The following is a 23329-nucleotide window of genomic DNA, read 5'->3' as shown; positions in this document are numbered from 1 at the left end:
TTTCTGTGGGGTGTCTGATGCCACCTTTGCTTGCGTAGGACTCCTGGGGAATGCTTACGGTCGCTCTCACACCTACTTGCTACCAGGATCTTGAGCGAGTCAAGGGATCCAAGTTGCTTTATAAACTGATCCTCAAAAGCACGCTGCAGTCTTGATTTCAGGGAAGCACAGGCAGATTACCGGTTTTTGCTCCTTGTAACCATCAAAACATTTCTGTGCATGTTTTAAAGTGCCTGTTCGCTGCGGGGTGTGGGTGATGAGAAGCACAGCCGCTGTGGGCAGCTGCACCGACACAGGGGCTGGAGCGGGCGCGGGCGCGCAGCGCGTGCTGGTGGCCAAGCCTACGCAGTGAAGCACTGGCAGGTGCAATGCCAGCTCACTGCTTACTGCCTTACATACCTAAGGTGTAGTTAACTAACAGAAAAGCTAGCTGTTCGGTGCTTTGCTGTGTCCCTTGAGAGACCTCCCCACGCGTGCTGGGAGGCAGCCGGGGCTCCAGCCCACCGCCAGGACCTGTGGGAGCAGGAGTGGCCGAGCTCTGCGTGGCTGTGCTACTTCAACAGCACGTCAGGTCACCTTTAATCCTTGGATACAACCTCGAAATGCACAGCTGAGAAGTTGAGACAGGTCACGGTTAGTTTATATTTACTCTCAAAAGCAGCATAAAATTTTATGTTTGTCCTAACAAAACTTTGAAACCTTAAACCTGTGTTAAATCGGCCAAACTAATCGCAAGTGGTGACTGTGGTACTCGTAGCAACTCTGGAGTAGCAGGACACTCTCACAGAGCTGTATTATATACAGCTATAGTGCTGTATAAAGTAGTTTAATGTTATGGTGTTGTCACATGTAATTTTTTTGAGAGTTAGAGCTTATTGTTTGGCAAATGATGAGTAAGGAAGACTTACTGGTTCTGCCTGCTCTGAGTTTTGGAGCCTGCCTAGTGCATGTGGGCAAAGACGGAGACTTGGCACACCGGGATGTGGGTGCTGGAGACCCTCCCTGGAGAGCTGCTTGTGGTGGGCTGGGGTCCCCCCAGTGAGAAGATTAATTGAAAGCTTTATACATACTGAATATCTATTTTTTTTGCCTTGTGACTTTCCTAAGTGAGGTTCTATTAATGCAGTAAAGTAGCTGAAATTACTTGAAGGAGCGGAATGCACGGAAAATAAAGTGTCCCTGTGCGGCATCAGAATTATGTGCAATTGTTTTACTGCTAAACTAGCAGCTCATTTAGTAGCAGACCAGATTTCTGAGACAGATTAGTTAAACCAGCTGTAATGTGTATCCCTCCTGGGAAGGAAAGCAAAGAGTGACAGCAGCAGGATTCCTGACGTGGTGCGTATGATCCTTCATTCAGATGGCCTATATCAGAGGGGATGTGAGTGAGAAGAACTTAGTATGTGTGCTTTAGGGGAAAGAGGTAAGGTGTTTGCTTCAAGGTGATCATTTCCAAAGCTAATCATTGTCCCGAGGAGGAACAGGAGAACTGCTGGATTAGAGGAAGGCTGGCTTGTTGCCAGCTCAGATTTGAAAGCACGGCTACTAATCTGGCCAGAAATACTGCTGCAAACAATTTGTCCCCTTAAGCCTTTGCCCCGTTTTTGTAGGATACCAGCATTACTTTCATTACCCGTGCTTTCTTTAACTTAGTTTTCTGCACATTGAAACTAAACCGCACAGTTGTCCCACGCCGATTTCCACGTACCCTTGTTCATGGCTAGCGGCCATCTAGAGATTTCCACCACTGTGCTAACTAAAATAGATGTTTCTTTCCTTATAGTTGTGTTCCTGACAAAGAGTAATATTTAGTAGAGAAATGAGTACATAAACGTACTCAGAAACCATTCCAATAACCATTACTTCATATCCTAACTGCTGCTGTCATCTAATTCTGTCCTTAGAGCTGACTTTGTTTCAGCAGTTGAAGCAATTTTGCTAAGTTAATCGAGCTCTTTGTCATAAAAGCTGTTAAAAAGTTGCATTTTAAGAATGATGTCGAACTAACATAATTTCAGTCAGGGGTCTGGAAAACGAGCACAGGTCAGGCTTTCCCTGCAGACCTTATTTCAGTCCATGGTGCCCAAGAGTCATTTTTACTTACCTGCTTGTGCTGTTGCTCTTCCTGGGACCACGTAATGAGATGTGTTTGAGCATCGTGGCCATTCTTCAGTGCTCTCATCCACCTAATTGGGTTGGTCCTTCCCATACCCCTCCATCCAAAGCTCAAAATGCACATTTAATTATTTGGAGGCATTGTGGCATCTCAGCCCTTCGTCCATGTGAAGGGCATCCTCTGGGTGCCCACACTGCAGTGGCGGCGATGCCTCCTGCATCCCTGGGTGCTCAGCTCGGAACTGCCCTCTGGAGGCACCTCTCCCTCAGACCGGCGATGGAGCCGGGGGGATTCTGTGTTAATGCCTCCATATCCAGCAGGTAGAAAAGACTGCAACTGTTTTCCATCAGAAAATGGAAAACATGAGAAACTGTGGAGCGGTTCGTTATGACTTCTAACGCTCCAGCTTGCACCATGCTGCGCTGCAGCGTGCAGCTGCTCAGAGGGAGCACCCCAGCCTTGCCGTTGGGGTGCACCCAGCTGGGGGGGCTGCCTTTGGGGGCTGCGGGACCACCCGTGGCCAGAGCTCTGGGGCAGAGACCATCTGAGTTTCCGTCTCTGGGGAGGCCTTGGAGAGCCCACGTGCCTCATTTAAATGTAATTGCATGTGCTGGAAGGAGCCTGCAAGGCGGGGACCTGCTCTTCCCTGCCGGCAGCATCGTCCTCAGGGTGCAGAGCTGTGGGACCCCTACCCCAGCTGGCTGGGTGCTCCTCCTTGCCCCTGCCCTCCAGCCAGCCATGAGCCATCCCCAGTCTTCTGCTTTCCTCCTTCCCACGGATTTCCTGCGGGTAAAAGACCTTCCTGCGCTTGGTGTGCACACGAACTAACGTTTGACCTTCTATTTTTCAGGTAAGAAGGCTGGTCCTCCAGGGCCCAATGGTCCCCAAGGGCCACCAGGTCCTCCTGGGCCCCAGGGTCCCCCTGGCATTCCCGGCATCCCCGGGATTCCCGGTACAACCGTCATGGGACCACCCGGCCCCCCTGGCCCCCCAGGCCCTCAGGGACCACCTGGACTGCAGGGCCCCTCAGGTGGGTGTCCCCCTCTCTGCTCACAGCCTTTGCACACTGGGGGGACGCAGGAGGTGCCATGGTGGCACCGCTGCTGTACCAGCACATAAAAACGCTCCAGGTTTGCACCTGAGGACAGAGGAATGTCTGAAGGCGACGGTGCAGCATCGCGCGTAGGACTCGGGTGTTCCTGGGCTCGTCCCTGCACCCAGGGGGGACGAGGGGAGCAGCAGAAGCTCCACAGCCCCGTGGGCTGCACGGTGGGAGCCCAGTGCAGCCGTTCAGGGTGCGATGCTGCAGGCGAAGAGGGATGCAGAGAAGGAGCAGCAAAGACCTACGGAGCCTCAGTAGCTTTTAGGTGTCCTCCTGAAGTCTGCCGTGGATCGATTTCCATGTGCGCAAACTGGCTGCAGGGTGGCTTTTCCCAGCGGTGACTCGGTGTCTGGGTTCATTCCTCCTGAGCTGACCCAAGGCCGAGCTCTGCATCGGGAAGGCTGACACTTGGCACAGCCATGAAGCCGGCCCAGGAACTGCAGGAGCCCAGGCAGCTTGGCCCCCGTACCGGCCAACTAGAAATACATTTGTCTCCTGCAGTTCTTGGTTTCATTTTCCTTTGTTTCTTTGTATCTGCACCATATTGTTTTCTGCATGGAGTCATGTGCCAATGATTTTGTTGAAAATCCCTGAATTTAATAATTCTTTAAAGTGCAGATTAGTGGAAGTTCACGTTGGTGTTGGTTGGATATATATGAACAGTCTAGTATTAACAAATGTATTTTCAGAGAAACCAGGACTATTACCCTATAGCTCACACAGCTCTCAAAGGAACACTTGGTTGACTTCTCCGTTTATATCTCCGAAATTGCCAAAGCAGAGGCCAGGAGCAGCATGAGGTCCTTAGCACTCCAGAGTGCTGCCCACAAGCATCTCCTCTTTAATAGAGATTTGGCTCTCGGAGCAAAGAGATTTCAGCGTGCAGCTTGAATGCAATGAATGACCTGAGTTACTGTGGAGTGAAACTTGTAATCTTTGCAGCCAAGAGGCTTTATTGCCACTACCGATCAGGAAAAGGGTTGTGCACTTTTTTCTTCTAGTGGAAACTGGTTGAATAACGTTGGGGAATTTTGATGATCTTAGACAGAAATGCAGGAATAAACCAGGAAAAAGTAGGATGAATCTTTTTTCTTGTTTGTGTACTTTTTAACACAAAGCTGTGCCCCATACCCCTGCTACTTTCCTCCTCCGGTTATAAATGGGGTTTTAATGGTTCTTACGGGGTAAGCGAAGTTTTTTTTGTAGGAGTGTTTACTGCAGCTCTTTCAAGCTTCCTCTTCAATGGTGTGAAATTGCATTTTGCAGGTGCCACAGACAAGGCCGGCTCCAGAGACATCCAGGTTGGTTGATCACCTTTCAAGGGAAAAAGCCCAGCTTTGGCTGGATCTTTGTAAGCGTTACCGGCTGTGTTTGCTAACGTTCCGTTCTGTGGTATAGCTCTGAAAGACACCCACTGCTTCCTGCGTGTGCTAAGTCATAGATGCATTGGGTGACTGCCTGAGCTCACCCTTTTTATTGCTCAAAAGAAAACCATGTTAATCTGGCTTGGGCTTCTCGCCTCTTCTCCGGTACTTAAATATGCTGTTGTCAGCTGCTCTGATCTTTTTTTCGTTTAATAAAAGCATTCATGATCTTAAGGCACTGTCATGCCTCTGTACTGCTCACCAGGGCTGTGGAGGTGTGTCGAGTGGCTGTAAAATGGTGCGGTGTTTCCCATTAATTTTAAATCCCCTGTGATCTCGTTTGCAGCCAGCTGTGGTCCACCTCCAAGGCCAAGGCTCAGCAATCCAAGTGAAGAATGGTAAGGATCTCATGATATTGGCTGTTGCTGAAAAGAGCCCAGCCTGCACCTGTAGGCTCATATCTGGGTCTGGGTCCATCCCGTAGCACGACACCCCAGTTATCCCCGTGGCTGGCCTCGCTCCAGGGTAGTCTGATTCCCCTGCCCACACCCCTTTAGAGGAGTCTCCATCCCTGCTTCCCCTGCACTCCTGTTTACCTCCCAGATGATCTCTATCCTGACCTCCCAGCAATTCTGTCCTGCCAAATCTCCCTTCTCCTTGATCTCCAGACATGTGCTGTGCCTCCTCCAACCTGCTGTCCTAGCAGCGGTCTTCCTCAGCCCCTCGATGGCCAGCCTTCTTTCCCATTGTGTTCCAATTTTAAGCCCTCAGTGTATCCTTCTCCTGGCTTGGCCCTATTAGCCTGTGTTTTTCTCCAGCTTCCCCAGTAATTTATGGCAGGGGAAGGCACAGCTGTAGCATGAGGGCACAGAGGTGCACAGCCACCGGCTCCTCCTGCGTTACGCTGCGCAGCCCGCAGCCTCCATGGTCCCTCGTGCATCTCTGTCCCCACCGACAGCCTTTAAGCTCAAGTCCTGCCAAGCCATTTCGCATCCACAGGCAGCTCTTTGCTCCCCTCCTTCCTCCCCAAATCCCTATCCAATTTCTGCTCGAGTTCCTGCTCTTCTTGCCAACAGCTGGGTCTCATTCATTAGCTGCTGCCTCCCTGCTCACGATGTCTGGCTGTGCCGGAGAGGAGCTGGCTGTGTTGTCCCCAGCCGAAGCCACCACGTGCAGCTCCCCAGGGAGCACGGGCAGCAGCCCCCGTGCTCGTCCCCCCATCCCAGAGCTGGGGGGCTGCAGTTCCCACGGGCTGGTGCAGCAGGGATGGGGCTGCAGGAGCCGTGTCCACCAACCTCTGTCCCGTGCATGGGATGACGAGGGCTGGCCAGCGCTTCTGCTGAAAGGCAGTTCCTTTCTTTCGGTAGATGCGAGCTGTGGGAGCCGAAATTTCTGACGGTTAGGGAAGTATGCTTGCAGTGGGGTGGGGGAAAGCTCCCCAGAACAAAAAGGAAACCGGCTGTTCCTGAGAACAATGCGAGGGAAAAGATGCTGTTTTGCTTATGTTCAGAAAGTAATTATCCCTTTATTAATGGGAAGGCTGTATGTTTACAGAGCGTACGCTACTCTCTAAGAGGGGGAATTGCCCTGTGAGTGTGCTTCCCTGCTGCTCAGGAACAATCTGACGCCGCGAGCCATTAATGCTGTCCAGCTGACAGCCAGCAGAAAGCACAGCCGGGCTGGCTTGCGACCGGGGGCAGGGAGCTGAAAAGCAGATGAAGACTGGGAGGAAAAGAGTTGATAAAAAAAGTTTGATGAAAGGAGACACCTACAGAGAATGGCTCTGTTCCGGGCTCGCAGCAAAGGTGTCCTCTGGACCTGCGTGTTGGCCCGTCCAGAGAGCAGAGATCCCCTCGTCTTGCTAGTTACTCCAGTGCCAGAGGACTGGGTGGCGGATCTATAAATCCCTGACTGTGTTGGGGACCCCAGTTAGGGGATAATGTGGTGTGACGTGATGCAATTTCATACTTCGTTGTTATCTTGGCTTTTAAAAACCTAGGAAATGTAATGACAAAGCATTTGTTACAATAATGCTAGTTACAAAGTCAAGAATGTTGAAGTCAAGGAATACCAGAATTAAAAAAATCGTTTGTGTAACCCTAAGCTGGCCTCCATGCACAGATGTGTCCCAAGAGACAGTGCAGTCCCGTAGCTGCACATGATTTTTTTACGTAATAACCCTTGTCTCTTTTGCTGCAAGGCCTGGTTTTCTTCTGGGGATGACCTCAAGGCTTGAAGCGGGGGTGAAGGCTGTATCATGATGCTTCTGCTGAGAGCATCTTCCAGCCCAGCAGCACTGAGGCGGGGGCAGACAGACCGGCCACGTGTAGTCCCACTCCCATCAGACAGGAATCCCGTTGTCATCCTGGCCTTGCTGTGGTCCTCATGGACGTATCTGCTGATGTTGGTCTTCAGCACGCTGTCTGCTGAAACTCCGCTTTGTTTAGTGTGGAAGCTGGGGAGAGAGCGGTGGGGAGGGGAGGAAATGGGATGGAAAGTAGAGGAAGAGATTTAATAGTCTCAAGGCTGTGTGATGTCAGCTGAGGGTCTTTTCTTGGAGAATTGGATCCTGGTCCTACCTCCGCTGCCGAGTTTATTCCGTGCTATCAGGGAAGGCGCCAGTAACAAAGTTTTTACAAGGGCTGTGAACAGATGCTCTTCAGGAGGTACCTGAAGAAGTGCTGTTATGATCGCAACTGCCAGAAGTCTTTTGGGATCTGCAGCTGAACATACAAAAAATAACATGAAAAATCAGTCCCTGGCCTCTCAGGTGGATTAACAAAACTTGGCAAACACCTTACCGTACTGGCATTGATTTCCATGTGCCGGAGTGTCTTTGCTTTGGCGTGGGGATGATACTGGGAATGTGTTTCCAGGCTGGTAAAACACTTAAATGTGATACTAAGCTTAGCGTAGTGTCAGGAGGAGCAGGCTGGGCTGTACCCCGCACAGGGCAGCACAAAAGGCCGTACGCCAGTTTTCAGGGGTGAGAACTGCCCTTGACAAGGACGAGCAGAGATGTGGACGAGTGGTGCTGTGCACCGCACGGCATGGGTGTCCGGCAGCAAGGGGTGGCATAGCTGTAGGGAGGGGTCCAAACGGACGCACCCTGGGCTTTAATTCTGGCATTTTCTTACCGAGTTCCTTGACTTTTCAACTTGAGTCTGTGCCAGCCGTTGTGTATGAAACCTTGCAATGTCATTGTATTTCTGTGCTCCTGCGCTTTTCATTCTGATGGGTACTGAGTGACTGCCGTTTTCTCATACTGAGATCTTTCAGGTGGAGTCCTCAATGACTGGTCTCGCATCACTATGAACCCCAAGGTGTTTAAGCTGCATGCCCGCAGTGGGGAGCTGGAGGTACTGGTGGACGGCACATACTTCATCTATAGTCAGGTAGAAGTGAGTACGGTCCTAGGCCTAACTCCTATTCTTGTGTTCCAATGGAAGCCTTGCATGAACCACGAGAGGGCTCCAGACAACTAGCAAATGCCAAGAAATTGTATGTACTTTTAACCCCTTCGTGCTCTAGGAGATGTGTATCGGAGGAAGACCTTAGCGGTTTGAAGTGCAAGGTCACACATCACGCCGTGACACCAGCTGCAAGGGATTAGTTACCAAAACACAGGCACAGCTGCCCAGCCAGATCCCACATGCCACCAGTGCCTTTTTTTTTTAATTCTCCACATTGTCTGTCCACTCATTCGCCAGCCCATCTAAACCTCCTTGCAGGGCAAGGGTCCTGGCAGGATGCTGGGCTCTGTGCTTAGAATGAGGTGTAAGACCAAAACCCTGACACCTCCTGATTGTTTCGAAGCCTTGTCACTCTTTGTAAGCATAGGACTCTCAGCCTGGGTGGCTTGGCCAAACTCCAGCCAGGTAACTCCATTTTGCCTCCACCTTTGTGTAGCTTCAGATCGACACAATGTGCCAGCAGCTGTGCCATGCAGCAGGGCGGCTCGGCTGCTGCCTTAGCTGGTACTGACGATGGATGTACAGACCTGCTCCTGTAAAAAAGGCTAAAGAAGGGCTAAAGTAATAAATCACTGTATTAGGATTTAGTTTACAGCTAATTAAGGCATCATTTCCTCTCCCCATTCAAATGAAATGCAGGAGGTGGACTGTCATTTGACACGCTGCTGCCAGTGTCTTGCAAATCTCTGACCAGAAGCGCTGTGCTGCGAAGCTCTCCCCTTCCGAGGGCATGCAGGGTGTCCACCCACCTGTGGACGGAAAAACTCTTCTGGGGCAGATTTTAGCAAGGCAAGAGAGTTTCTGTGTGACACCCACAACTAAGCAACTCCCACCTTGCTCCAGGCTTCTGATACCCCCTCCTGCTCATGCTTCGCCTCCATGCAGCCGGCAGCCCCGCCGGTGCCGTACCAGGTCGGGTACGGTGGGCGCTGGGTGTCAGGTTAGGGGCTCTTCCACAGAGCTGGTTACGTGTCTGGTTTGGATGGGGACAGGAAAACTACGTGAGCCAAAGGATAAAGGATAATCGATTCCCGAGTGCTTAATGCTAATTGCTGGCCACCACATTGTGCCTCTGAAACCTTTGTTATTTGTAGCCCATCAAGGAGAAAGGGGGCTTAGTCTCGCATAGCTTCTGTGGTCGCAGGGTGTAGACTAAGAAGAATTAGCAGATGCATCCAAACTGGCTGGTTTTCATCTGTCGGGAAGAAGCAGCTCCCTGGGACTGACTTCTCTTTGGACAGGTCTTTCTCATGCATCCCGCAGTTCTTCAGAACCGGTGTGTGGGAGGAGGTTAAGTAACGAGTCACGGAGCCCTGGGGACGTAGGTGCCAGATCTAGGGGTTAAATCAGCAGAAACACTGTAAGGGCACTTGCTTCCAAGCTGTGGAGGTTGAGAGTGTGTCTTCCCTGTAATAGCTTATGCCTTTGAAAGCACCACAAGTCCAATTACAAAGGCGCTGTACAACTGCCAGTACACCTTAGGGCATTTTTGATGTCAACACTAAAGGAGGCTCATGGGACCCAGAAATCAGGACTGGCCAGGTAAGTGAAAGAGGACTTCAGTTAAAATATTTCTGTCTGTTTGTTGGATGAAAAGCTGTTTGTGGCAGACAGGGTTGTCTACACGGTTTTGTAACTAGGCCTGTGCAGGTTTGTAATTTTTCCTGTGATCAGCAGGGTCCAAAGCAAGGATTCGTAGCTCAGCCTTAGATACGTGGATTCACGGATGCTTGCATGCTTGTGGTAGTATGAAGCGGAGTACAGAGTTTCCTCGTGTTTGGTTGGCTTGGGGTTCCTTCTGCCTCAAACAGGACGACCTCCCATGAGTGTAGGTGTCCCGGGGCCAAGGAAGGGATTGTCAGCAGAGGGAACGTACATGATGTACGCACTGAAAGGAATGTGGACTTGTTCCATGTGCACAAATACACTCCTTAATACCTTTCTTCTTCCTGCTTCACATCAGGTATACTACATAAACTTCACAGATTTTGCCAGCTATGAGGTGGTCGTGGATGAAAAGCCCTTTCTGCAATGCACTCGGAGTATTGAGACCGGCAAGACCAACTTCAATACCTGCTATACAGCTGGGGTCTGCCTCCTCAAAGCCAGGCAGAAGATTGCTGTGAAAATGGTCCATGCTGACATCTCCATCAACATGAGCAAGCACACAACTTTCTTTGGGGCCATACGCCTAGGAGATGCACCAGCATCCTAGACGAACTTGGCATGTCCAAGGATACTCACAGAACTGCACAGTGCTGCTGTTCATAAGCGTATCAGTATTTCAGGGGGTTCTGTAATCCGGCCATAAAGAAAACTGATCCAGAGCTATTTATTCCTATATGTGAATGCAGGAAGCACAATTGTCTTCTGTGACTTGCATGGAGACTTGGATCAAAAAGCTAGTTGAAAAAGCATTGTGAGGAGGAAAGGCTATTGTGTCTGCCTTGTCTCAGTATTTCCAGTATTACTGCACTGATACTCTGCTCTGTGATCTTCACACGAGGCTTGTTGAGAGTGGTGTGGGTCTCTGCTTTTATGTTGCACTAGCAAGAGCATCCCAGGCGGTAGCGGGAGAAGACAGACTAATGTCCACATTGTCCTAGCCAGGCACTCCTGCTTCTGCACACTAACGAAAGCAAGAAAGGGGGTTTCTGGTTTTCCGCCTTCCCAGTTGGAACTGGAATGGCTGCGGGGTGCGAAGGGAGGTGAATAAGACAGGGTCAGTGGTGTTTACATTCATCCTCAGGAGTGCGAGCAAAGAAGGCGAAGTGCCTCTACCTAGAGCTTGGAAGCAGGCTGCAAAAGCAGTAAGTGCAAGAGGAAGATGAATACTTAATAGAGCAGGCTTAGCAGATAGGAAACTGCCTCCACATTCCAGAAATATCACAAAGTCCCAAAGAAAATGCCGACTACCGGTTCCAGCGCCTCTGCTACTTTCAGCTCCTGCCATTACCCCAGAGGTATACCTTGCCCTAATGGGGGCTGCCTTAAAGTACTGCTGCTGTTACAGCAATTTGTGTTTTGTTGGGGGTTTTTGTTGGGTTGGGGGTTTTTTTTGGTCTTTTTAATTAATATTTTGCAAACCAGAACACATTTCTACAGGCTTCACCCAGCCATGTAGAGCAGACACAAATACTTGTGAAAACACTCTGAAGAAGTTTGTCATGTTTAAGAATAAAATATTCAAACAGGAAATTTTTTTTCTGTTTTAATAGCAACTGTCCCACTTTTAGATGTGGTTTTTATCCTTCCCTCCCCCCATCCCTTTCCTTTTGGCACCCTTCTACCTAAAATGTTCTATTAAGTGGTGGTGATGGAGTCTCTAGCAAAAAAAAAAAAAAAATGTATTTAAAAAGTCTGGTCCAGCATGAAGTCACCACTTTTTCTTTTCTCTGAGCCCTGCTGAGTCTAGTCATAACTCGATTTCTGGTGACTAATAGAAGAGCTGGGATGCTATTGTTTCTTTTGGCTTCTTGAGCAACTCTCTCCCGTTACCTCCCCTCAACTGTGGAGACCTAAAGCTATAAGATGTGCTTGAGCTGAGGAAGAGGCTGAAGCGCTAATTGCTCTTTTGTGTCATGCCTTGGCTTGTTGCTTGGTTGTGTCGTTTTTGTTTTTTTTAAACTGGATTTCTTTTCAGAACATGTTTTTTCTTTGAAAACTAAAGAGGGTGATGAAGTTTCAGCCTATGTAGCGAACGGGACAAGTCACGAACCGGCGTCTCGGTGATGACCTGCATCTCCAAGCAGAGGTGTCTCAGCCGTGGTCACCTGCAGGGCCATGGGAGCAGACGTGTCTCAGCACCGTGCTGTAGTGACTGATCTGACCGCAGAAGGGTCCACCCTGGCTGAAGCATTCTTGGCTCCATCGCTTTCCCCCATCCGTAGTGAGTGATCTCACTTGCCAAGTATTGCAGTTATTGGGAGATAAATATTTCTTGGGGGCACCCAGCTTTGGCTACAGCCTCGCTATTCACAGGAGGCGTGCAGTTTGTAAAATAACTGCTTGAAAAATTGCCTGCTATTTCTTTTTCAGTATGTTCTTCTCCTTTCTAGCCTTAACATGTTGGGCTACCAAGAGCCTTAGGGGCACTTAACTAGCCTTTGTGGTTTATTTCCTTTAAAATGGATTAAGAAGGACATGTTCCTTTGACAAGAATGAATCGGGACAACCGTGTATAGTGAGAACATTAAGCAAATCGTTAACAGAATTGCTTTAGAATACAGCTTGAACAGCAAGACTTAGGGCAAGCATAAACCATGCGAGGGGCGGCTTGGGAGAGGACGATGGGTGTAGTTTGCATTCCTTGTCCCCCACTGGCAGGGTCTGTGATGTGCTCCTGACTGTGGCTGCGGGCAGGAGGAGGCAGGGGCCCTTCTCTCCACCAAAGTCCTTTACATCGTTGCTGAGTTCCCTCTCTGGCATGTGCCTGGAATGCGGGACGAGAGCAGAAGGGAGAGGTTCCTGCCATGGAAAGTGTTAATGGGCTTTTTCTGTTGCTGGCGTTACACCGAAGCATGAGCTCGGTGTAGGTGAGTTGGAGATGTGGAGTTGGATTCGGGTATGGAGTTGGAGAGCAGAGACTACCTGACTGCAGGTGGCCTTGGTGCCACAAGAGCCATGTTCATCCCGGAGATGAGCAGGCGGATCGCCAGTCCTGCAGCAGCCGAAGAGTCTGTATACTTGAAGCCCTTTGGCCTCTCCAGCAACAAGTTCTCGTTAGTGCGGTATTACAGTGCAGGTTACCTAGGCTGTAGTATAGACTCTTCTATATGATGCTTCTCCAGATGGTGTCCCACCATCTTTGGTGCCTCTTCCCCTTAACTGGAGCCAAAAAGGGCCTGGAAGCAGCTCAGAGGAGCATGAGGAGGATGCGCATGGGAGGTTTTAGCAAACTCCAGCAGGAACAGGGCCTTGCTCCAGTCTTTCCGTCTGATGTCTTTGAATGTTGGTGTATCTCGGTTCCTAGTCTGGTTGAGGAGGAGGTGCTTCGTTTATAGACAGACTTCTGCGTATCTGAGACGGCGGACACACAAGCCTTCCGTGTGCCAGCCTTCCTCTCCGGCGGTACTTGCTGGCTCTGCTCTTACCTGCGTGCCTTGGCTCTGCTGCCCAACTTTCGGCTGGACTCCAGCTGCAGAAACATAGCGAACAGCTCATCGGTACGTAACGCATCGTCCGAAACCCTTCTCTCTCCCAAGCTCCTCTCTACAGAGGCAATGTCTAGGGAAGCTGGCTTGGCTGTTGTGTTCAGGCCCCTTTTTGAGGGAAGGATTCCTTTCAGTAAAGGCTTTAGGTCACGGCTCCTTGCCCAAAACTACCCGGCCCTTGCTCGCCTCCAGCACCCGCCTTGCCCAGGTAGGCGGCCGTGGTCTCCCTGCCACCCTGTCCCCATCAGGGGACGTGGCATCATCCTGCCACCGAACGCAGCATTGGCTGGTTAGAAAAGGGCACCGGAGCTGCCCCGGGAGGGGGATGGGCAGAGTGCGTTGGCTCATCCGTTTTTCTTCCCCTCTTTCACAGCAAGAGGAGGAGCGCGGGGGGTCGGTCCCCCCCACTGCAGGCTGGTGGCCGCTGGCTCCCGTCCTGGCCCCAGGCTGTCCTGGCGCAGGCTTTGGGGGAAAGGGGAAGGGACAGCTGCAGCTGCGCCTCGTGGCTGTGCCCACTTACAGCCTCACCCCCACCGTGCCATCCCCACCCCCCATGTCCATCACTCTCTCTCAGACACCCCAATGAAAGCGTAACGGTAGAGGAGGTGTGGGAAGAGGGACACGAGTCCCCCCGTTACCCATTAGAGCTGCACGGTGATATACTGATGCTGTTTTGTGCTTTGGCATCTTTATTCAAGACACTATCTGTATATAAAATATACATAATGTATATAAATTAGGATGTAAGTTTATGTAAATTGTCAATATTTTCTTTGCAAATAAAGCTTTTTCCTGATCTCAGTGTTCTCGGTGGGACGTCCTTCCTCAGCCAAACCAGGAATTTCTCTGGAAAGTCTTTACAACTAGTGCAAAGTATGTCAAGTGCACTTGTGCAATGGGACGCAGCTGAAAGGCAAAGCATCTCCCCATCCTTTGGGGAGTAGTTGATACGCACCTGCTGCAGCCACCACCGCTGATGCGAGAAGCACCGGTCCCCCTCGTCGGGCTCAGAGCTGCTCAGCGTTTGGCTTCCCAACTCCCTGCTGCTCTCTGCAGTCAGGGATATGTGCAGAGAACAGTGTTGTTATCGCTATTTCCTGGGGAAGTAGTACAGAATTGATGTACCTAGGTAACCAGGTGCCCTCTGCCTCCATAACGCCCAGGCTGGAGCAAGCATCTGTCACCCCACGGTAAGGCTATGACATTAGGCAAGTGGCTTCATCTGCTCTTCTGCTAAGCCTTTCATTCCTCCTGTCCTTTGGAGACCTCTCACATGAAAGCTGGGGGGGAGCAGGAGCATCGCTCTTAAACAGACCACTCCAGAGACTGGGGAGCCAGTCTGGAGGCTCAAAGTGGCAAGAAGCATGGGATGCCCTGGGATTTGCAGGAGCAAATCTCTTCCCGCTCGTGCTGTGAGGTTCACTCTGCCTTCAGCACGGTCCCTGAAAAGCCTCTCGGTATTTGCAGGGCACCTTGGAGGGCTCGGTCCACACCCGGCTGGCTCTGCAAAGGGAGTTCACAGCCTTGGGATGCAAATGCCCAGGGATTCTCCAAAGTCCCTGATCAAAATCAGGGACTTTACAGCTGAGTTCATGGGCTGTGCCCACTGTGCGGACCCGTGCCCAGCAAGTCGGGGTGCAGGGAGGAGCGGGCCGGGGTTCCCCGGGCAAGGCGGCGCCGGAGCCGGGGTTGCACCAGGGGCAGGAGCAGTTGCGTGGAGCCGTTCCTCCCTCACCGCCTTCCGCTTTTGGGGCTCCGCGCTTGGCCGCCGAGGGGAGGCAAGGGATGCTGGAGGCGAAGGTTCATCCAGAGGTCGGTGTTTCCCTGGCCAGAGCCTGCAGAATTTCACATCTGCACAGATGTGCTATCCTCACCGCACCTCCGAAAACAATGGCAGGCTGTGCACCCACAGCTGCCGCTGGAGCCCGGGGCTGCCGCGGTGAGCGGGGAGGGTGCCAGCCTGGGACACCAGCCCTGGCCTCTGGCCCGAGCCTGCCTGGCTGTCACCCCCACCCGGTGTGCCGTGGCTGGTGACGCTGGTCTGGCTCCAGACTGAACCACATCCCGGGGGTGACAAAGTGTTCCCTGCCACACCAGCTGCCAGCAGGGCAAGGGGCTACAGCAGCAGAAACCTGGCTGTGTCATCTTCTGGGTGTGTACGTGTATATACATTTTGTATGTATGTATATGAATTATATATATATTATATATATGTTTATGTATGTCTGGCAGGAAAAATAGATGACATATATACGTATATATAAAATTTATTTATTTTTCCTGCCAGACACATCTAGGACTAGAGCTGAAACTACAGAAAAACACGTCCTGAGGCAGCCATGCAGCAGCCTGGAGGTGCTTCTTCAGATGTGAAGGAAATCGGCCACAGTGAGCCAAAAACCCCAAAAGCATCTGTTTTGCAGAACGCCCCATGAAGCATGCAAGGAGCATGTCCCCGCGGAGTGTGTCAGCATTAGGCGGCACAGGGACATGGAAATCTCACTGCAAAAAAACCCGCGTGGGTGGGGTGCAGCTCTGGGCACCCGGATGCCACTTGGAGCTGCTGCAGGGAAAGTCCCCACCTGGTTCCTGCCTTGGGTGAGGAGGTGACCCAGCAGCTGTCCTGCAGCCTGGCAGGGACACTGGGATGTGGCAGCGAGGAGCTCAGCCCCTGCAGCACAGCGGACACCTGGGGAGGAAGACGAGGAGGAGCAGGGGAACGCCAGGTTTGCACATCCCACTGGGAATGGGTGGTAAACCCTGGGGAGCCATTGCTTCCCCAAGAAGGAGCAGGTGCAGCAGGAGAGTCCCCTCGGCTGGGCTTGTGGCAGTGCCGGGAGGGGAATTTGCTCCGTCTTCGGGCAGCGAGCTCACCTGCAGCCCCGGTGGTGCTGGCAGCCCCACAGTCATCCCCAGCGGCTGCAGCAGCAGCTCCGTCCCCAGCGCAGGGTGGCCGGGGAGCCCTCGCCAGCTGCTCCCACTGTACTGGCGTTGGCTGCCCAGGGGAGCTGGCACAGGGCATGGTTTGGCCCTGGCATGGGGCAGGGGAAGCTGGAGAAAGAGCAGATCCACGCAAGGGAACTCCCCCAAAACCTCTTGGCGTTCCCAAGTACCACCTCTGCTGCCTGGCAGTTCGTTTGGGTGGCCGATGCAGCCCATCACCTGAGTGCTGGTGCAACCCTGCCTCCTCCCCATCCCGCCATGTGCCTTCCTTGTGGCTTTCTGCACTGTTTTTCCCCCTCTGTAATCTTATGTCTTTCTTTTCCCACTTCCGTAGCTACGAACACCCACATGCGTTATCTCCTTCCCCTGTCCCATCCTGAAGGCTATTTATACAGAGCCCAGCTTGCCGGAGAGTGCTGCAGGAGCGGAACAGGGCTGGCAGCACCCACAGCCCAACATGCTCTTGTTGGAACACCTGCTGGCTGGACGAGGCTGCTTGCTGCTCTGGCTGCTCCTGTCTGTGCTCAGAGCCCAGCCTAGCGAGGAGGCGAGGCCCAGGTCCATGCCATGCCAGCAGGTAGGGCTGCGTTCTGAGGAGCCTCCGGGCTTGGCTGGCCCCACCAGCATCACTGGGTCTAAGCGGGGCTGCAAGCATCCCTCCGCGCAGCACAGCGTGTGTCCCCTTCGCACGGCTCTCCCCTCCCTCCAGCTTCCATCTCTTTAACCTTCCCAGCCTTGTCTCTCCTTTCTCCAAACCGGTCTCCCACTAGCTGGTCCCCAGCACCTACCTGCTCCAACATCCCATGCAGGTGGCACCTTCTAGTGGTCCCTGCCACTGGGGTGTCAGCTCGAGATGCTTGCTCAGAGGCAGGATGGAGTGCAGGGTTCCGCAGGGATTCAGACAGCTGCCATGGATGTTAGCGAGGCAGTCAGGAGCCTGGATGCGCTGGTTTCTGTGTCACACACACACACACGGCTCCATGTCGAGGCTCCCAACTCCAAACTGGCAGAGGTAACAAGTCTGGAGGGAGCGGGAAGGTGGAGCCCAAAAGGACGGTGCCTTTCCTGTGCCCAGACAGGACAGGGATGCTCCGGAGCAGTTCCTGGGCTGTCCCAGTGCTGGGTTTGCCCCACCAGCCTGATGCACCTCTAGTGCTTACACTAGCTTTTTGCCCATCTTCCTTGCTGGGACGCATGGGAGGACAGCCTGTGGGGCCAGAGGCTGAGCCTTCTCCTTGCACCGTCAGAAACAACTCCACAGTGTCTTGGAAAGCCCAGCTTAACCCTGGGGACAAGCTTCTTGTCTCTGAGCAGTGGCTTTAGGTGGTCTGGCCTCTTTCCATCCCAGGCTTGGGAAAGGGGAGCAATGCTCCCTTCCACATTGCTCCTGACCCTCTTGGACAGCAGCTGGCGTGGCTAGAGCTGTGGTTTGTAGACCCTCTTGTGCTGACAGCTTCTCCTGTCTCTCTGTAGAGCCCCATGAAGGTGTCTTGCAAAGGAGTTGGCCTGCGCAAGTTTCCAAAGGAGCTTGGCCAAGGAGTTAAGTACCTTGAGCTCTCCAACAACTTCATTCAAAACCTGTCGGGCAGCTACCTGCCAGGGTTTGGGCAGCTTGAGTACCTGGACATGTGCTTCAACCAGCTGGAAGCCGTGTCAGCCACGACCCTAGCTCAGCTGTCCCAGCTGCGCTCCCTCCTCCTGGGATCGAACCACCTGGACCGCAATTACCGCGCTAACGGGCGAGCCTTTCGACTGCTCAGGAGTATAGAGGTCCTGGACCTGTCGGCAAATAACCTGGAGAGCCACATGGCAGGCTGGTACATCAGCAACCTCACCAGGCTGAGGATGCTGGATCTCTCCAGGAACAAGATGACCAGGCTGCCAGTGGGGATCTTCTGGAGCATGCCACAGCTGCGCGAGCTAAATCTCAGCAACAACTACATCATGGAAATCGAGGAGGGAGCTTTTGAGGCTCTGGAATTGCTGGAGGTGGTGAACTTGGCTTTGAATTCCCTCCACTGTATCTCTGGCTTCAGCCTCACACAGCTGCGAGTTTTAAATCTCAGCCACAATGCCCTGGAGCTCTTCATCTCGGAGGAGGGAGCGGAGCCCTACCTGCTTCAAGTGCTTGACTTGAGCCATAACAGACTCCTCTATTTTCCAGAGCTCCCCAAAGCCCATTATCTCACACACTTAAACCTCTCCAACAACCTTATTGCTTCCCTGCTCCCAGGCTCACGCCATCCGGAGGAGTTTGTACCGCGCTACATGGAGATGGCGAGGTTTAATAGGACCTTGCATACCGCAGCTGGTCTGACACATGTAGCTGACTTGGATCTCAGCAATAACCGGCTGCAGCTGTTCCCATTTACCTTCTTCCACAGCCTGGGCTCTCTGCACAGCCTCAGCCTGGCTATGAACTGTCTCCAGGATGTAGCCAGGGAGCCGCTCACCGGTGGCACAGAGCCCAGTGACCGCTCGCCCACGCCGCTGGAGCGTGCCACCCTGTCTGTGCACTCACTGGACCTCCACAGCAATGCCATCTGCGTGCTGCCGCGCTGGTTTTTTGATTATCTGCCTCAGCTGGAAGCAATCGATCTGGGCTCCAACAGCCTCCAGCCTTGTGAGAGCCCGGGGAGTGATCGGGGAGGGAATTCGGGAGAGGGCTCTCCCGTGCCAGCCCCAGGAGGCACCTGCACCCCCTTCTACAATGTCCCTCACTTGAAGCATCTGAGCCTTTGCAAGAACAACATCGCCAGGCTGCAGCCCTACGCCTTCAACCGGACGTCACTGCTCTCCCTAGACCTGTCCGGGAACAAGGACTTGTTCATGCCTAAGGAAGCCCTGGGGGGGTTGGAGTATTCCCTGCAGAAACTCTCTCTGAGGGGTAACCAGATGGACAACAGCAAGGCAGAGCTCCCCTGCCTGGACACACTCAAAGTTTTGGACCTCTCGGGCAACAATTTGAGCCTTTTGCCCACAGGTCTTTTCTGCTGCCCGCTGGAAAGCCTGAACATCCGCAATAACAACCTGCTGACGTTGGAAAAGCCAGCGCTTGTCAGCTGGTCCCACAGCCTGAAGGACGTGTCCGTCGCTGGAAACCCCTTCAGCTGTTGCTCGCTGGCCTGGCTGGACACGCTGCGGGCCGCTGGTGTGGGTGTGCGGGACCTGGACGAAGCCCTCTGTGCCTACCAGGACCAGAGCAGGAACTCCTCAGCCAAGATAACCAGCAGTCCTCGGTGGCTTTGCCCGCCTCCCAAGGACACCATCTCGCTGGCTCCATTCGTGGTCGTGATGAGCCTTTTCTTTCTCAGCTTCGGGGCTTGCTGCCTCCTGAAGAAAGGGCAGAAGGTGCCGGAGTGTGCGGGACTCCAGAGCAACAGGGTGGGGGTCTTCCCCCCCCATCCCAAAATTGCAGAGCCAGCCCAGGTGAGGCCAGAAGATAGTGTCACCAAAGTGTAGCCCAACCCTGGGGAGCAGGAACTGTAGCAATCGCTCAGAACTCTAATTATTATTAATAATATTAATATTATTGTATTTTAGGTCTCCTCCCCTCACCAGCATCCTGCGTGTTTTGCAAACCAAATAAAGGGAGTGTGGTTGGTGCTGAGCTCTGGGCTGGGCAGAGGTGGTCTCTGGGCCACCTCTCCTTCTCCAGAAGGATGGTACCCCCATCTGCTCTGTTCCTTACAAGATGTTAAATGTGCTATAAGCACTCGTGGGTGGGTTTTCTGCCCTGCCGTCACACGTTCTCATCACCCGGGGCAAGAAACCAAGGCTGGGGCTGGTTGAATTGATCTGCCCCACGCTGAACCCATCATGCTCTCCTTGTGGAAAGGGAATTGTCTCCACTGGTGCTACCTCAGTGTTTGTTTCACAGCTTTCCCAGCAGCCCCTCTCTGCCTTTTAAGCAGATGTAATTCCTTGCTAAGCGCCTGCTCCAGCTCCCAAAGCCCTTGCCAGCCTGGTGAGGGGTGGGCAGTGGCAGGGAGCGGTGCCTGCTGGTGGCTGGAGCAGTGGTGGGTCACGGTGCCGGGATGAGGAGGGGGGTCTGCAGGATCCTACCCACCTCCTTTCTGCCCTTTCCTGGCAAGCTGTCATCTGACCAGAGCGGTGGAGTTGGCAGGGCTGAACATGACCCCAGGCACTGCTGTGGAGGAGATCTGCCCTAGCCTCACCCACTGCGACAGCGAGAACGAGAGATGCGGTCCTGCGTGTCCCTGGCTGATGCTGGGTCACCGGCTCTTTGCGGTGGGTGCACAACATTCCCACCTGCAGCGTCTGGACTCCCACATTGCTGGTGGCAGGGGCAGCTCGGTCTCCATCGCAGGGGTAAGTGCTGGCAGGGCCTTGGTCCTTGGTGCATCTGGCACCCTCTGAGCATCTACAGGGGGGCTAGGAGCCCAGCTAGGGAGGGCGGCAGGAGAGGGTGCTGAGCGGGACGGTGAGCTGCAGCAGTGATGCGGGATGGCTGTTGGCATGATGTGATGCTCCTGGTGTGCACAAACCGCCAGCCGTCTGTCCTGGCTGTGAGGTGTCCGGCAGAACGATGCTGCACCCCCCCAGGACAGCAGCCAGGTGCCTGACAAGCACCTGAAGGCTGGGGCCGGCTCTGGGGAAGGGTAAAAACACGGCTGTGATGAAACCTTTTATGTTTCACATCTCTTTGCTTCCACCTTGAAAGCCCCCAGCTGGCCCAGGCCACCTACTTGTCCACACCTGTTGGGCTAGAGGCTGAGAGCAAAAGGGCTTGGAAGTCACTTAAAATCCCAATTACTTAACTTTTTTTTTCTTCCCCCTTTCAAGCTTATCGTGGTTTTATTATGAAGCAAAGGGCATTTTTGCTGTAAAACATATGCCTTCCCCATGCTGCCTGTATTGCTGCTGGGGCTGCAGCTTCCTGGCCTTTGATGGGCATCCAGCTCCCGAGGGACCCCCAGTGCCTTTGATGGCCCCAGTTTCCATTCCCGCCTCAGTTTCTCTTTGATCTGGCACTCTGCGCCTTGTCACCGCGAGCAATCAGCCATGCTGGTGCCTGGGGCATCACAGGGGAGCCTGGCGCTGTGTGTCACCACCCTGCAGAGACCTTAGGGATGGGCAGGCAGCCATTGCCACTGGTAAAAACCCAGCCTCCTGCTCAAGGGTGGCTTTTTGCTATATCTCCACTTCCACACACACTCTTCCCCTTTTTGCTCCTCCTCCTGTGTCCCTCTGGTTTGCCAAAATCCCAGTGCATGCCGGCCACCCTCCCACCACCACTGCAAGCCCTCGTCCTCTGTCATGCTGGTGCTCCCTGGCTCCATCCCCTGCTCCAGCGCAGGTCCCAGCCGATGTCCCTAAGGAAACACAGCCAGCTGGGCTGGGGCATGGAGTGCAGCGTGCCAGGAGCTGTGTGCCCACTTTGGTCCCTTCTGCACTTATCCTCAGCAGGGTGCCGTGGTCTCGGGTGGCACCTGAGCTCCCTGGGCAGGGACGTGATTTCCCGCATGCCCATGAAGCACCACAACAGCAGGTGGGTAAATTCAGCTTTGGTGAGTCCCTAAAGCTGTGCCAGCCCCCTTCCCCAGCCCAGGTGCTTGGTGACATTACAGGGACACTCTTTGGGGCCACCCAGCCAGAGCCCAAAATGCTGCTTTTGCCTTGGGTGGGTGTTTCTGGTACATTTTGAGTGGCCTCTGTTCCTCATTTAAACCCCCTCCCAGGCTGTACTTTCCATGCATGTCGCAGTAAGATGTCCTGCCCTTTGTGCTCCCCCTTCACCAGCTTCCACCAGCATCCTCCTCGCACTGGGCTTGCGGAGGGCTGGAGCCAGGTGACGGGCAGGGACACTGCGTACCGCCGGGTGCTTGGGGACGCTGTGTGCCTGGGTGCTCGGTCAGTCAGTGCCAGGCGCTGCCCCCAGCTTCCCCAGCGCTCCCGAGCCGTGTTTATCCAGTGCTGCTGACGCAGGCTGTGTCACATCCTCACGGGCCAGCAGCAGCTGGTGGTTGACCTGTGCGGAGATGGTGGCACTTGGGGACAGCGGGCTGCTGGTGCCTACGTTTTCTCCAGGGATTAGAGCATCTGCTAAAGAATGTACTAAAATTAGGAGAAAGGGTCCTGTTACTGGTTTTGCCCTGCAGGGAAGGCTCCCAAAAACACATAAAGCTTAAGGTAAGAGGGGTGGAGGAGAGAAGCTGGCCTTGCCAAGGGACAGGGAGCCTGCCAGAGCCTGGCGGAGAGCGGGGTAAGCTTTAAAAAAGACAAGAAAGCCTGGAGAACCCCCGAGGTCAAAGAAGGGTAGCTAAGGCAGGGAAACTGAGCCAGGGAAATTGCATGTCAACTTATCATCTTTATTGATGTTCATGCGCTTTCCCAATTCAAAGAAAAACAGGATTCCAGGCTGTGGTCTCATGGGTACTGCAAGAGCTGAACCTGCCCCAGCGCGAGGGCAATGCCCCCTTCCCCCAGTGACTGGACAAGTGACGTGCCAGGAGCAGGGCACGGGGTGAGCCCCCAGGGCTTGGGCTGGCACAGGGGATGGTGAGGTGTGACCGGGCTGGCCAGACCTGCCCCTTGCGATCCGCACCGGTGTCAGCAGGAACCAGCACGAGTCACCCATGAGGTGAGAGGGACCCGGCGGCCGCACTGGCTGGTGTTCACAGGAGGGGTATGTTCTGGGTTCTTCATTGCTCCTCCACCTGAGCTTCCCACAGTTCAGGGGAAGCGGTCCCCTCCAGGGACCTCAAGCTTTTTCTAGATCAAAAATAAGAATAAAAGATCTGTAGAATATTGAAGTTTAAACAAATAAAGTGACAATGCCAAAAGTGTTGCATTTTTCATGTTAAGCTGTAAAGTAGTAGGAGTAAAATTTTGTTCTTAAAAAAGAGCAGTGGTGGTTAACATATTGTGACCATTTACAAATTTTCTAGAAAACTAGTTGAGAAATCCAGCAAAACTCATTCTTTCCAGTGGAAAGCCTTCACATTTCACTGGATCTGCATTTTCAAAGAAAAATAGATTTTATCAAAAATTTCCAACTAGCTGTTCTGCTAACTCATGCGGAAATTACCTCGTCTGCAACTAACTTGCAATTAAAGCACACTTCCCCCCGGCCCCCTCCCCCCCCTTTTTCCCTTTTTCTCCATGGAGATGAGAGCCAGAGCTTCCTCTGCTTCGAGAGGTGAAGAATTTCCTGG

The 23329-nt window shown here is 53.1% G+C and overlaps 2 protein-coding genes across 6 annotated transcripts in view; both read left to right on the top strand.

The window, feature by feature from the left end:
• EDA (ectodysplasin A) overlaps positions 1 to 14004 on the top strand; it is an 81728-nt gene extending 67724 nt beyond the window's left edge. The window contains exons 4-8 of one of the 4 annotated variants that reach the window (XM_037408319.1): positions 2967 to 3146; positions 4485 to 4519; positions 4929 to 4980; positions 7862 to 7977; positions 10019 to 14004. In XM_037408319.1, coding sequence (XP_037264216.1) covers positions 2967 to 3146; positions 4485 to 4519; positions 4929 to 4980; positions 7862 to 7977; positions 10019 to 10270 — 635 coding nt within the window. In that variant the 3' untranslated portion in view covers positions 10271 to 14004. Of the gene's footprint in view, positions 1 to 2966; positions 3147 to 4484; positions 4520 to 4928; positions 4981 to 7852; positions 7984 to 10018 lie in introns of all 4 variants that reach the window. The other 3 variants (XM_037408317.1, XM_037408316.1, XM_037408315.1) reach the window with 3 other exon arrangements.
• Positions 14005 to 16478: 2474 nt separating this feature from the next.
• On the top strand, positions 16479 to 22957 carry LOC119157469 (transforming growth factor beta activator LRRC32-like). Of its 2 annotated transcripts, XM_037408450.1 has the most exons (3): positions 16479 to 16728; positions 17625 to 19580; positions 19695 to 22957. In XM_037408450.1, exons 1-3 carry the CDS (start codon positions 16609 to 16611, stop codon positions 19941 to 19943), a joined length of 2325 nt encoding a protein of 774 aa, XP_037264347.1. In that variant the 5' UTR covers positions 16479 to 16608; the 3' UTR covers positions 19944 to 22957. The 2 variants fall into 2 exon arrangements, with proteins under 2 accessions (XP_037264347.1, XP_037264348.1); XM_037408451.1 differs by lacking the exon at positions 19695 to 22957 and having other exon boundaries at positions 16481 to 16728; positions 17625 to 19688.
• Positions 22958 to 23329: the final 372 nt, after the last annotated feature.

Source organism: Falco rusticolus, chromosome 14, assembly GCF_015220075.1.
Source record: "Falco rusticolus isolate bFalRus1 chromosome 14, bFalRus1.pri, whole genome shotgun sequence".
In the NCBI taxonomy this organism is placed as follows: domain Eukaryota; kingdom Metazoa; phylum Chordata; class Aves; order Falconiformes; family Falconidae; genus Falco; species Falco rusticolus.
The sequence above is the reverse complement of the archived record's forward strand: the minus strand, read 5'-3'. Positions and strand labels throughout refer to the sequence as shown.